The 16,066-nt window shown below is 38.9% G+C and overlaps 1 protein-coding gene across 1 annotated transcript; it reads right to left on the bottom strand.

Moving 5' to 3' along the window:
- Positions 1-417: 417 nt before the first annotated feature.
- On the bottom strand, positions 418-1,416 carry LOC118099611 (trace amine-associated receptor 4-like). Its single transcript, XM_035144287.1, has one exon. The coding sequence runs from the start codon at positions 1,414-1,416 to the stop codon at positions 418-420; it is 999 nt and encodes a 332-aa protein (XP_035000178.1).
- Positions 1,417-16,066: the final 14,650 nt, after the last annotated feature.

Below are 16,066 nucleotides of genomic sequence, written 5' to 3' on the forward strand. Positions count from 1 at the left end.
GTGCAACAGGGAAAAGGTAGATACACAGCATCACAATCACTGGGAGATAAAATTAGAAAGTAAGTCCCATAATATTAGCCAGTATGACATCATTTATACATGTTGAACTACATTTTCACATCTCATGTACATGTTGTGTGGCCATCTGCATCTGCATCAATTCTCAGAAAAAACAGCGGTGACTGTGTTCTTTATTCAAGAGAAATTTCCACAACACTAAGCTAAAATCTACATACAGGTACATATAGTTTTCAGGGGATTTTATTATGCAGTTTTTACTATGTGTAGTATTGTATGTGTATACCATGTATGCATCCTTTGCAAACATATATTTAGAAACATATATTTTACACATTATTTGTGTGTATAATCATTACAGACTTCTCTCTAGGATGTTTCAGCTCACTGAAAAGAAAATCAGTGCAGTTTTGAGTTTGTAAAATCACCTTGAATCACTTTTCCTGAAATGATCATTCTGAAAGCCGATCGGAACCAGCTGTAGAAGAATGCATAGATAAATGGATTTAACATGGAATTAGACAGAGCCAGCCAGCTAAGTAGTTCAATCAGAGGAAGTGGCACATAAACGTGACTGAAGGAACGAACCGTTGTACAGAGGAAGAAAGGAAGCCAACACAACAAAAACACTCCCATGACAATAGCCAGAGTTTTAGTGGCCTTCCTCTCCATCTTACTGACAGCTGCTCTGGACTTTGTGCTCTGACACGTTGTGTTGTGGATGCTGCGCGCCTGTCTCTGTGCAACACTGAAAATCTTCATGTAGATGCAGAGCATTACAACCACTGGGAGGTAAAATGAGAAAATAAGTCCCATAATGTTCGCCAACACAACATCAGTTATACACATTTCAGTACATTTTCCATGGTTTATTCCTGCAATGATGAAGCTAAGCCCAATTAGGACAGACAGGCCCCAGCTCACCAGGATCATGGTCACAACAACATGGTCATTTATCTTAGTTTTGTAGCTCAGAGGCTGACACACTGCGTAGTATCTGTCAATAGAAATACAACACAAGTTCAGAATAGAGGATGTGCACAGCGACACATCGAAGGTGCCACGGACTTTGCAAAACAAGTCATTGTAGAAAAGACAAAAGGTTATAGAAAATTCAATGGTGAGAGGAAATACTACAACACCGACAAGCAGGTCGGCCACAGCCAGAGAGAGGATGAGAGAGTTAGTAGGTGTGTGGAGCTGTTTGAAGTAAATGATGGCGATTATGACAAGGAGGTTTCCACAAACAGTAACAACAGATAATGAGCCCAGAAAAACATGAAACAATACACATACTGCAGAGGGATTGCTTCTCAGCACATGAAACAGATCTATCTTATAGCAGGGATGAATCTCAGTAAAAACATTAGACTGGTTAAAGCTGATATCCATTTCCATGCTGGTGCATTCCTGCTATTCAACATGAAATATTATGTTGATCAATTATTTTTCAGTTCCAGGTCTATTATTGACAAAATATTAGTTCAGAATTGATAGAAATGCACAAATCATACATTACTAATGACGGGCATCCCTGCAGTCCTAATGTGGCACTCTGCAGCACTGAGAGTTAATATTTATCATTTCGTATCTCATTGCTGTGGTTGGTACAGAACTTGTCCAATCAGATTTAAGATAGGCCTACACCTTTTGAAATGACATAACAATAAAGAATAGCAGCAACGCACTGTGTGTGTGCATGTGTGTGTGTGTGTGTGTGCGCAGAAAGACGAAATGTTGGTTTTGTTCACATGGAAAAAGCATCATGATAACTGGTAGGTAATATGTAAACAGAAATGTTTGTAGTTAGGACATCAATGTAAAATGTTTCAATATTTCATCGTTGTATAGTAGTAGTTATAAAGCTGGTGGCTTGTGTACACGTGTTCTGCACCCCGCTACTGTATGTAGGCATATGGTACTATCTTGGATAAATTGCCTTTAACGGAGACCTATTATGGTTTTTAAGTCTTTCCCAGTTCCCTAGTGTGTTGTATATGTTTTTTGAATGTATACGGTGTGCATGGCTCTTCTCTCCCACAGTAAACACTTTTCTGGAGGCTGATGAAGGGGGGGCCAAGTGTACGGCTGTACAGCCCTAGAAACAGAGATTTTTCAGACCCACACTTCAAACCGAGGGCTAAAAAGATAAAAAAATTACGATAATTATTGTAATATCTTAGTTTAATATCATTTTAATATATTATTATTCACAAAAACCTTATTTGCATGATAATCCCGTATTTTCGGATAATTTCATGTCGCATCCCCCTCTTCAAAGATACCAATGCACTTGACTCATCACCAGCTGTCCAATCAGAGTAGACTGGGCTTTCTAGCAAGGGGGAGCAGGAGCTGAATCCGGCTGTGAGAGTCTCCTGCAGCAATGTATAGAATAAAGAAAATAAAGCAAAAGCTAAACTGAACATTGCAGCCTCTAAACCTTTTCAAGTAGAGCCCCAAAATAAAGTTATGAACCCCAAAAACAAGCATAAGAGGTCTCCTTTCAAATAATATAATAGCAGGTTTTTTGTTCGTCACTCACTTTCCACTGACTCAGAATAGAAATGTACCTCTAAACAGGCTGACCACATCTTTTGAGAGCAACATGCCCATGGGCACTCAGAGGGAAAATTTGTTCAAAGCTGCACAGTAAAAGTTACCATCCACTGCCAGTCTGACATTCCTCCATAGATTATTGTGGTTGCTGTCAATGGAGGAGAACAACAAATCCTAGGTCTATGTCCTGTCTGAGTTCAGAACAAGTCTTTCTCTCAACCAAGTTCACTGCTGTGCCCTCTGCCCCTTTCTGTTGTCTCTGATTCCCTCTGACTCTAGACTTTATCTCTGCCTGCCTCAGCTGGTATGACTGGCTTTGTGAAAGCTGACAGTTTCAACCGGGTAAAAACCAATAGAATGGTCAAACTGAGAGAAAGAAACAAGAAACGGTTTCTGCCAACCAATCCATCCATCCATCCATCCATCTTGGCCTCCCAGCTCCCAGCATCAGCTACAGGTTTGTCACCATTAATAAATAAATCCCTTGAGACCAGGTGACTTCCAATGAAAGGATTTCCCCCTAAAAACCTTTGTCTAGAAATGTTTACCTTAAGTACCATTGCCCCTCCTTTAGATGGAGACAGGTGTGCCATCTTTCATCTATGCTCCGTTACACATATCCAAGTGAAATGTGCAATTGAATCAAATCGAATCAAGACCTTGTGAATCTGAATTGATTGATAAATACAATAATTTAGTATGGCCTTCGAAGGATGTTCTAAAAATTAAAATGGCCCTTGATAGAAAAATGCTTCCCCACCTCTGGTCTGCACTAATGGGGGAACTCCTATCATGCACTGAGCACTTCTCCCTTTCTTTCTGCCTCTCTGCCCTGAAATTGATTTATTTTACTACATGTCACTAACGTTGTTTTGTCCCCTCCCATAGTCTCTCTCTCTTTCACTTTCTATCTCTGCATGTATCTCTGACTCAAGAGCTGCAGGATTCAGACATTAGTATTATTACATTTTTTATTTTTTAATTATCATTATATGAATTGTGGCTGCTATAACATCTCTACATCCATAATTATCACTCTTATTATTTTCATTATAACATGCAGACCCACTGTTGCTCTGTGTAATGAGTATGCACCAGAAACGACAACAATGTTGGCCATATACCAGTTTCTCTCCATTTGGTCAGAACTGCCAGGTCTGATCACATGTTTGCAGCTAAATTCAGCATCACTGCACCGCATTATTGGAACTCACAGGCATCTGCCTTGCCCAAATCAACAATATTGGTCAAATAAAAAACATCACTGGGTTTGTAGGCCACACTGAACATTGTTTACTAATGGCTACAAATAGCGTTATGTTTGTAGATATATTACTGCATGAAATAATCCATTAACATACATCCCTTTTTTAAAGTTATTTCTGGTATCATTATAATCAATCCTAGCAGCAGACGGCCCATACAAATATACAGAGGTGTTAAAACATGAGGTGTCTTGTGACGGGTCCATATCAGCAAATACAAAGAAAACAAGATAAATTTATTAAAACAGTATGTATCAGAGTGTCATAAAAGTCATAATTGGGTGTGTCTGGTAGATGAACATATGGTACATCTAATGCTACAATTCACACTGATCTAAATTACAGCATATTTTAATGAGCAACATGATCATTGACATGTAGTGAATTAAAGGAAAATTAGGGAACTAACAATGAACATTCACTTTAGGGGGCACGGTGCAGTGGTTAGCACATGTCGCAGGAAGAGTCCTTGTTCGAATCCAGGTTCTGCATGGGGTATTTCCGTGTGGAGTTTGCATGAGTCTGCGTGGGTTTTCTACGGATACTCCAACATCCCCCCCACAGTCCAAAGACAAGCAGATCTGGTTTAAGTTAATTGGACACTCTAAATTGACCATAGAGAGAACTGTTGTTTGTCTCTGGATGTTGTCCCCGGAATACACTGGCGACCTGACCAGGCTGTACCCTGCCTCTGGCCCAATGTCAGCTGGGATTAGCTCCAGCTCCCACCGCAACCCTGACACGATAAGCGATACAGATAATCAGTAAGAAAGTATTACAGACACTATAAAGTTGGTCTAAAGTTGAGCCAAAGTTAACTTTTTTTGCCATGTGACCCTCTGTCTACGAGTCAGGAAGGGAGGATGGCGCTTTGTGTGCGACTAGCTGGCATCTTCTTGACTATAGCTTACTTTTTTGTGCACATAACACCATGATGTAAATAACTCTTTATAGACTTAATCATCAGTTTTACACCTAAGAAAACCTCCAGCTTGAAGTTCAGTGAAAAAAAACAAACAGAACGTATTCTCTATGGAGAGTTTCTCACTTTTCTTGTTTGTTCCTTGTTGCTCATTAAATTGGACCCTGTGGGTGTGTTGTGTCCTTATTCAGATCATTAGGTTGCACATAATTTGTTTTTGTTTGGTTAAGGATTAAAAACAGTAAGGCCCCAGGTTGAAGAGGTGAGGCGATGCAGGCAGGAAAATAATGTGTGTGTGGGTAGCTCAGGGACTGACAACCACACCAAACATTCGCACCTCTAATTGAAGACTGTCATCAGTTAACTGGAGACATAATAATGAAGACACAAGTGAGCACTTGGACGAATCTGCATCTACGTTTTTTATATTCTCATCTAACCATGATACTTCTACTGAAATTGGATGAAACATTACAGTGATAAAGCAGAAGTTTGATTATCCATGATTTATTAAACCATGAAGTAACATAATATTTCTGATGCAGGGAAGCTCACAGTGACAGATAAATGTATAGCAGCAGTAATTATAATAACAATAAATACCAGTTTTTGCAGCACTTTTAAAAACAGTTACAAGGTGTTTTACAAGTTTAAAATGAAGAATTGTAACACTGTGAAACAATTTAAAGCAATCAGTGGGATGTTGACATATTCTACAGGATAAATTAAAATCTTGCAAACATACAGTAGGTTAGAGAGTCGCCTGTGTATAAAATGCCATGCAAATCCTTACCAGGCATTAAGATACTGTATTTCCCTATGAACCAAAGTGGTGGACTGAAAAACATACATCGGAGGTTACTTTGTAAATTTGACCGAAAATAATTAAACAATTAAAGTGGGACTCACTCATAAAACTTCCCACTACAGCATTTTAGGTTTCAGTGAAACTGCTGAAGTGGCACGGGCCACGAACTCAGGGCAGATGTTAAAGTTGAGTTTATCATCTATGGTCTTTACATAAGTCATTCCATAAATATTCATAAGGGAAAACAGAGGTAAATTCAACCAAGAATTTGCAAGACTCTTCATAAACAGGATAAAATCTAGTTTTTGACTTCTGGGCTCTGTCTGTACTCTCTTATCACTGCCCTCTGAGGTTAGAAACGAATGTATTACTGTTAACATTCAAATAGCCCACATCTCTGTGCAAAGGCTATAGATTTAAAGCCGACAGTGAGATAACATCAGACAAAACAAACAACAGTGTCACAATGAGAATCTCCAGGTATTCTTTGAGCTGTCAGCAGCCAAAGCAGAGCAGGAATCGTTGTAGCCAGGACTGGATGGCATCAATAATGTGGGGAGTCACAGCCCTGGCCAATTATAAAAAGGAGTGCAGCACAAACGTGAGCTACAGATTAAACCACTGTTTGGAGTTTAAAGCTAGCCCAGTTTTTGAATGACAGAAAGTCAACAAAGCAGCTGTGACCTAAAACATGTAATAATTTAGTTTATTGGTTTGTTAGTTTGGTTAGTCTAGGCGTGAGATGCCTAGAGCCTGGACCAGAACCTGTTGTTTGGGTCTGGAACTTGTGCATGCGTAGGTCTTAATCTGTAGTTATGGGACTCGCACATGTGTACGTCTGGAACCGGGACCGGGCAGGGGTTCTTCGGCTCTGCAGGTCGATGATACTGGAATCTTTTTTTTTTTGATCACTTTCCCTAACATTGGGAGATTTTCCAGCGTTTTTTGTCAACCTCTCAGGAAATAATGTGTGGATCTTGATGTAATAAATCGTATGGCCTTGGCAGAGGTATGCGCTCGACTGAGCTGAAGATGGTTGACTGATACTCTACACCTCGGTGCTACAGTGTTAGTGATTATCCACTTTCAAGATGTTGCATATATGAGAGTCTTTGGCCTGTGGGTGTTTTTTATAACTCAGCCCATGTGCAATTATTTATGCTGTCGACTTATTCTCCAACTAAAACAATTATGGGTGTGGTTGGCCTTTTTTGTTGGACTCAGTAATACAACACTCAAATACATCTCTCCCTTTGATTTGGCAGCTTTCATGAGAGTGTTTTAAAACTGCCATGCCTCAGATAGAAATTGCACCTGTGCCTTGAACTTACCATGAACAGGGAGGAACTGGAAAAACCAGAAGAAGACATGTGACAGATGCCATTCTCTCTGTTATACTTAGTCACAGCCTCTCCTCAAATAAGTGGCAAGGAGACTTGTGTACTGGTTATCTTGTTGACAGTTACCTGTTTGACCACATGATAGTGAAGTACACAAAAATTTGGCTCATACGTGCATTGGTACTGCACCTCAGTTTCTCTTTTCGCTTTTTGATCTCCTTCAAAGCAACAACATTCATAGAGTCATTCCCTCTTTCAACAATTCTCTACAAAGTTAAAGCATGTTATAGTTGTTTTTTTTTGCTGCAATGCTGACAATTTGAAAAGCCGTGAACTTGAAGACAGTGTCGATTGCTTAACAGACCTTTGGAAAAGCCGACATGTTATGTATGGAATAATAACACCAGTTAAATAAATCTTCTAACTTGTAAATAAGCCATATACGTGAACAGAAATGGAGGGACGCTTGCGAGCTAGTTCTGGAAGCATACTCGAGCTGCGCTGCTCCAATCATGTGACATACGCCACGTGGATACCCCACACTCAGCAATCATCTATAACACACACCCACCTTATTAGGCGGTCTATTTAAGCAGAGAAAATGTCCTATCACTCCCTTTGCTTGCCCCACTGCTGCGTCAGTATTGCTGCTAGTTGCTTCAGCCCCTCCACCCCCCACCGCATCCACCTGTAGGCTCCAACTGGGGTTATAAGTATTTGCTCATCACTCCCATCATATCTATGCAATCATATATAGGGGAGTGATTGTCGTGGTTTGTGGAGCAGGTGGACCCAAGATGCAGAGGCAGATGCTTCAAACAACAATAAGTGTCCTTTTAATGGCAAAATCTACTAAACAGGAAAAACAACTAGAATAGGATATCAAAAAAGTCTAAACTGAAAAAACATAGAACACACTGGGGAAAACACTAGGAACTCACAAGAGATGGAGATGACGCAGAGGCCTGACAAGCACAAGAGACGAGGCATTAAAGACAACAAACCGACAAGGGGAAGCACAGAGACTTATATACACAGGGAAGGCAGGGGCAATTGAACACAGGTGGAACACATGAGGACTGGTGCAGGCAATCACAAGGACAGGAAACAGGACAAAGACAGGAAGTGAAGATGGAAAACACACAAGGAACAGAAACTAAAATAAAACAGGAAACAGAACACAGGGAGAAAACAAAAATCTAAACACAGAATGAAACACAGAAAGAAACACAGAGTGGGAAATCATGAAACACAGGAACAGGTCAAATACAAACATAAACACTGGGATAGACCTGAAACACAAGGAGGTAATAATCAAACTGAAAACACTCTTCATAAAGAGGCGAGAATAAACAGTGTGGAGTCCTAACCATGACAGTGATGGGTTATAAGTATTTGCTCATCACTCCCATCATATCTATGTAATCATATATGGGGGAGTGATTAAGTCGGAGCCTATACGCCAACACTAACATGTTCTACTGTTGCAATAAACGGTTGAACGTGAGTTGTCTGACTGAAATAAATACATTTCAGTTTCATTTTATGAAAAACATTCATAACACCCTTTTAGGTGCAAAAAAAGAGTCCAGTTTTGAAGCTGCAAACAGCATCATCCCAGACCAAATTAAAGACCCATTCCAAACAGACAGGCACTGCACTAGTTTTTAAAAAGTCATGATCAACACAATGTGAAGAAGAGAAAGAAAGAAGTGGATACCAAATGCCCTCCCATGAACCTCTCCAACCTGCACTCTGACTAGCTGTCGTCCATCATGTTGAACAAAAACACAATCTCTGAATCTATGATCACAATCACAACAATGAAACAGCGAGCTACTGCATTACCCTCCGGCACATCAACATGTCACTTAACTTGTCAGACAGGTGTGTGACTCACAGTATTCCAGTACGTCCAAGCCTTTTCTTGTATGTTTATTATTGGTCTGCATACGGAGACGTACAGTAAAATGATCATATCCTCCTGACAAGAGCCAGAAGCCAGAAGACATTGAGAGGTAAATGAATAATTTAACAATTTCAAACTGCACTCTTGTTTCACATTACTTGTTGTACCTTCCAGAAAACAGTAGTCCTCTAATGCCCTCTTGATGCTTCATATTACAGAAACAAGCAAAATATCTGCCCGCTCAGATACCTGCATCAAAGCTATTTCAAATTTAATTAATCAGATGGAAGCATCTTGGTGCTAACAGGAAGTATACAGTATTAACTAATATCTTCTTTATTGATACTATAGGTAAGATACATTTGAGCACAATTTATTTATTAGATAATAATTTTTATAAAATCTTGTCATGCTGTCTGGAGAATAGATGTAAGAAAATATCTGACGAGCTGTAGCTGCTAAATTAAAGGGTCATGGTAATGAGATTCTATTTTCTTGTAAAGTTATGTTTAATGTCCAAAATGCAAAATGTATAATGTTTTAGTTATTTAGGAAGGTTGATGAAAAAAATCTGTTGTGTAGCCCAGGCTGGTGAAACAGTAGCTACAGCTCACGAGGATTTTAAATTTGAAAATTACCTTTTCAAGATTAAGTTGATGTCATCGCTCTTCACAATATTCCTTACATCAAGAGTTTATATCATTAAATATATCTTCAGTGTCTGGAGACGTTCTTACTTTCTTACTTTCACTTTGGAGGCATTGGTTTGAATAGTTAATGTTAATCTTAAACATGGCTTTTTCAAAAACATAAAAAATTGTTTGGATCAATGACGTCTTGACCATGCTCACTAAAAAAAAAGAACTCTTTTGAATTAACTTTAAAAAATCATGGAAAGTATTTCCACATGATTAAATGGGTTTCAGTATTAAGCAATTGTGTTGCTCTGACACAGGGGTAGGCAACCTTTACTTACAAAAGAGCCATTTTGGCTCCTCTTCCCCCAAATAAAATGTGTCTGGAGCCGCAAAACATATTTGATAACACAGCTTATAAAGTTTTATATATAGTTATACTATAAATATAAAAACTAGTTCGTTGCCTTTATGAAATTATAGAATGACAATAAAGAAAACTGTTGACATTTTATTGCTATTTTGACCTGTTACAACAAAGGAAAACACCAAACTCTTATGAAGAGGAGAACAAAATACATTGGCATGTGTAGGCCTACTTTGAAATAAATTAAACACAGAACTATGCTTTTTCGCTCATCTCCAGCCTTGTACTTTTCAGCAAATGCTGTGTGCTTGTTCTGGAAATGTCTTTCAACATTCCATTTTTTGTTGTTTGCTAATTTCTCGCCACATATCAAGCATACAGGTAAGCCAACATCGTTGCAGTGAAAGCAAATGAATCTGTCCACGCAGAATTAACTCTCTATTTTCCTCCCAGACTTTTCTTTTTGGGGATTTATCAATGGTTAGCTTACCAAGGCCGGGGGTCGGAAACTCAAGATTAGTCACCTTCAGGGAAAAGCGCCGGGCCTTAAACGTAATAGGATGTGACGCATATTTTAGTAGACGAAATATTAAAACAAAAAGTGAGAGCAGGTCAGACTGGAGGCGGACACAGAAACTGAAGCACGGTACAAACCAACTGCAGCTTCTGCTCTGAGCAAGAAGCTGCAGCGCTGATCTCTGAGCAGCTGTGACCAGAGAAACTCTGTGTTTTCACTGTTTCCACTGTTAAGAAGCAGCCGCTAAGTCACTTACTGGCTGCTTCACGTGAACAAGCTCTGATCTCACTGTCTGTGTCTCTCTGAGCGAGTGAGTGGGGGCAGGGGGGCGGAGCCCCGGGGCCTATGTGTGTGTGCGCTGTCTGGGAGCACACACACACACACACACACACACACACACACACACACACACACACACACACACACACACACACACACACACACACACACACACACAAACACATACACGTTCGCCCGCTCCTGGTATTTCATGACGGCCTGATACGATGATGATTTAAAAAATGAACGTGACGTTCACTCATGTTCATCATATGAAAACTGATTCGTTCAGTTCACCGTTCGTGAAAATGATGTGCGACATGCACAACCCTTTACAGGGAGCCACTGCAGAGGGGCTGAAGAGCCGCATGCGGGTTGCCGACCCCTGGTCTAACATAATGTTCTTAGGTTGGGTTAGTGTAACTTCTTAAAATTTATTCAATTTAGTTAGTTGAATTAGATCCAACTTAATTTAATAGAGTTGATCCAACTGATTTCAAATTAATTAAAATTAAACTATTAAATGGAGTTAATCTATCCCAAAATAATTAAGTTGGCCAAACCGAATTGCTTAGTGCTGAAAGAAAGACATAAAATCACATGTAAATACTTTCCATGATCTAATTAAATCAATTCAAACAATAGCTGTTAAGTGCAAACAATGTGAACAGTAACAAAACACAATGAAATGTTTTAAACGATGGAAACAAGAAAAGACAAACTGTGGATGAGGCAATCAAAATGTATTTCTCCAAAAACACAATGTTTAACACTTTTAGGTGCTTGTAAACAACATAAAAAATACTTTCTCTTAAAATCAATACATTGCTTCCCTTATTTTTCAAAGTGCAAACACTTTCAGGTGCTTGTAAATATAAAAAATATACTTTCCTTTTTTGAGAAATTGAAAAAACAGTTACAACATAAAGAAGCAAATCTACAAAAGTATTCAGTGATTATCTGAACAGTAAAGTGCTGTTAAGAAATGGGGCGCTGTCTAGTAGCCATCACACATTACGGGATTCCATTAAAATTATCATGGCCGAGGGAGCGGTCAGATATGGAAAGTTTGCAAAGTTCTGACTCAACAAATTTCTAAATTGTTTTAAAATGATTGGGGCAATGATATGAGCCGATCAAGGCTTAAGATTGATCTGTACCCCACTCACATCAGGACTTACAAGGTCTCAGACCAGACTTTTCTGTCGATTGTTGGGAGGGGCCAATCGGGCATAAATTTGACCAAGAACCTTGTAGTGTGAGGCCAGCATTAGACTCACATTCCCCTTGAAACATTTCACATTCCACTTAAACATCTGTACAACATATTTAGAATGTTAACAGATTTAGAATTCTAGAGCCTGCTCAGTGGCGAGACTTGAAATTTGAGAAAATTATAAACAAAACACTGCTTCGCTTATTTTTAAAGTGCCAACAAAATGTAACTTTAACTTAGTAAAAAACATCTCACAGTTAGGGACATTTTGACATATAAGCCAACAGTGGGCAATCTAAAACATTGTTGAAGAAAAAAAATAAACTGTTGAGAATCATTGAAAACCTTCTAACACTCTGAGTATTTTAACATCAATTATGTTTTGATTGAACAAGGTTTTTACTGATTGTCAGTCACCTATATAAAGCAATCACCAGGTGTTTTTCCTAAGGTGAGGATGCGCTCAGTCATGTACCTTGTTTGGTTAGTAACGGGAAAGCAATGTTTTGAGAGCTTGCACTTTTGCGGAAAGTTTGTTTCCATTTAGTTTCATAATGATCTTCTGCAGAGCTTCAAAGGTGTATTTTAGCTCTCTGGGGTAGCTCAGGTTTAGAGCGTACACAAGCGCAAGCAACATTGCCACTGCAAAAGGCACATACCTGAACTCATCCAACACCTTCACACCCTTCAGAAGAATTCCGACATCCTCTGGGTCATCACTGGGCCCTGCACCATGGTGTCGAATGACAAAGATTATAAAGACTGTCTCTGCCATAGCAGCCAGACTGCTTTCATCGTCGCTCTGTAATTCAGAAAAAAAGCAATTAAAAAGAGAAATAATATTTCATTTATGTGCCTTTATATTCCATTTTTTTATAGCACATGTCATTTTTACACTATTAATGTAAAACAGCTATCACCAACTATCTTCAAATAATCAAAGCAAATACATTCCAAATGTTTTTAGAGCTGATCTTTTGAAAGTTTTAAGGGCAATGTGAATTCAAAGGAAAATTAACGTTGATCATCCTCATAGTGAAGATTAAGTTAAATCAACATACCAAGTACTCTCTCACCAGCGTCTCTGGATCTTCATTCAAGTAGACGTGAAAGACTTCAGTATGCATTCTCTTTTTACATCAATGCTGTCAGTCCAAGTATGCAGATTAGAGAGAATATGAGAACAAAAATAAAGAAAAAACACATTAGGAAAACCATCACGACCAACCAGCATAGTAGCTTTCACACACCTGATGCAGGCTTTAGAGGTTATCACAATGTGAAAAGCCTTTAGAAGCTAAAGTAGATGTGTATGCAGTAATTTTGACTCTTTGACCCCCCTCACATATTTAACATATTTGAGACAAATCTTTACTATGTCTACATACAATATACATTCTCTTTTAAAGCATTGTACATTTAGAGAAATATATTAACTACATACAATGATTAAAGCCACCTCGTTTTGAAATACGCTATCATTGGTGCCTCTCGAACTACTTCTTGCCTCCTGTAAGCAAAGGTCTTGTCCTTCATTTTCAACACATTCTCTTCATTGTTTCTTTTCTTCACTTCTGAGAGGAGTGCCACTCTTAGTCCTTCTTGTGTCTCGGCTGTTTCACCAGACGGATAGGCAGGGCAGTAATTCACTTGTGCTTTTTTTTTTTACTGCTGCAAGTGTATAACATACAACTGAATGTTGACAGTTCCAGCAGCTCGTGGGAAGTTTGTTTAGGATGGACTCCACTTAAATGAATATGCATAGCATTCCATGTCTTAAAAGTACATGGGCAGTTTGTGTGTGGGCACGGGTAGCATTGCCTTTGGCGGTGCTGTAGTCTAAGATTTTTCAGTAGGTCATATCTACAAGATATAGATTTGCTACAACGCTTACAATTCCACATTTGCCCCACCCAAAAATATCCACATCAAATTTCTGACGATGGTCCTGCAGTCTAAATGTGTCTGCATGAGTGAGTCACGTGCTCCGCCAAGCTCGACTCGTATTTATATCAACTCGTTATCTAGTCACACTGTCCTGATGCGCTAACATTACTCACTATTTCTGCTAGCAAATGTTCTTTCGTCATAAAATAAGCCGTAATGGAGCTCTGCTCACCTGTACCGGTGTTCAGACACGCCGCGTCTTCCCTGCTGTAGCCGCTGATTTATCACATTTCTTGTGTTCCCTTCTCACACGATTTAACGTTATTCTTCAGTTTACTACTTATATAAAAGTATTTGAGTACCTATTTTTAAAGCTATAGAAGCACAACTAGCAACACAAAACACTGTGGTAACTCGGCATGTGTGACAGACGACTTTCTAAGTTGGATAAAAACCCACTAACACCGAGTAACAAATAAACTGCTGGGTCCTAATAAGAAAATGAATAGACTAACAGCTGATGAGATTTCTGATCAATATTTCGTTCGCATATAAGTGGATGGAAACTGATTTTCCCTTACCTTTTCCAATGCGCCTGACGTACACCACCGGTAACGTACCTGACTTCTGGTATTTTCTCTTCTCGCGATGTCTCATAGGTGTGTTCTCGCGATGATTGCCGTGCTTCTCATATCAGTTCATATCCACGTGACTGAATCTTATTAAAGTGAAGTTGTTGAATATTTTGCAAATCAGATGCAATGTAATCACGTTCATCTTGCTAACATGAAATTATATCATACAAAATACATTTTGCATTCAAGTAAATAGGACAGCCAGCCAATATCCATTTTTTGAGTGCTCTAGAAAATGACCAATTAGATGAATTTTCATTAGAGTACAAAGTTCCTGAATGAGAAGTCAAATGCACACAAAAATGTTGCCTTTTGGAACTTGGATATATATATATCTAACTCAGCTGTGCTGACCACACAATGACAGGATTTAATTCAGGAACCAGGTGTTAAGGGCCCAGCAACAAAAACTCAGCAGAGCTCAAAACAAAAGACACTTTTCACCTTAATCAGTGAAGAGGTGAGTTTAACAAAATCTCATAATTGACCAAAAACTCATTAAGGACAAAGTCTATTTACCTCACAGGTAGAGAGTAAAATAGAACTTAAAGCACTTTAACTCTAACTGGTTCTCTTTAACTCTCAAACACTTTAACTCTAAAACACATTCCCCCTTACTCCTTTTGTTCGGATTGGTCCATTTGGCTTAGTCAGTGTTTGCTTGTAAAGATCTTTTGACAAATGATACCACAAGCGAAGCGATGGTAAGAGGTTCAGCATCACCGTACATGGTGTTGTTTGCTGCTGCATAATTAAAAGTGGGCCAGGAAATGAGAAGCGTTACCGTACGGGGTGTGGGCTAACTATTTGCTGTAATGCCAAGGTCAGTCCTTCCTTTGTAAGGTACCTCGCAATGAAGATTTTGTGTTAATGGCGTCCATGCTGTTGACAGTTGTGAAATAATTAAAAGAGGGACGCTTAAGAGGCCCACATAGCAACCGACCCACTGGGATTCAGAAGTTCTGTTTATGATATATTTGCATGCATGTGTATGCTTATGCATGCACTGTTGGCACAACTTTCAACAGCATGGACGCCATTAACACAGCATTTTTATTGTGAGGTACCTTACAAAGGAAGGACTGACCTTGGCACGACAGCAAATGGTTAGCATACTGATAGTATAAGAAAGAGCCAACTGCGTCATAGCCTTGTGAATGACTCAGGCTAACAATAGCCTTCAGAGTTAATTGACACATACAGAACAATCAGTGCTTAATTTAGATGGGTGTCACCTTGTTCTTATTTTTGCATTGGGTTAGGTAATAAGTGGAACAATAAGGACTGAAACAGGTTGAATATTTCAAACATTATTTAATTTCTTTGGTGAGAACTGGTAGAACTTGAAAATTAGATTAAATTAGTTAAAATGTCATTCATTTCAGCTCATGGAACATAAGGTATGTCACATTTCATGGAAATACACCTGCTGTTTATATTTTTGGTAAATATGAGTATTAAATGGATGTGTACATTTCCCCTGACTGATTTAATAAGAATAAAACACTGTGTTTTCTCTCTAGTCAGGATGGCATTACCGAAGGCAATGAGATTTGTGATTGTTCTTCTGGCTATTATCTACAGTCTGGAGCATCAGGGATACAGAACATCTCTCAATGTTTTCATTCAGGTAAGATTCATAATTAATCATTACCAATAAGCATGAAGTAAAACCACTTAAGGTTGTAGCTCTGTGCCACAGGAATTAT

The sequence above is a fragment of the Hippoglossus stenolepis genome, chromosome 20 (genome assembly GCF_022539355.2).
Source record: "Hippoglossus stenolepis isolate QCI-W04-F060 chromosome 20, HSTE1.2, whole genome shotgun sequence".
NCBI classification, from domain to species: Eukaryota; Metazoa; Chordata; class Actinopteri; order Pleuronectiformes; family Pleuronectidae; genus Hippoglossus; species Hippoglossus stenolepis.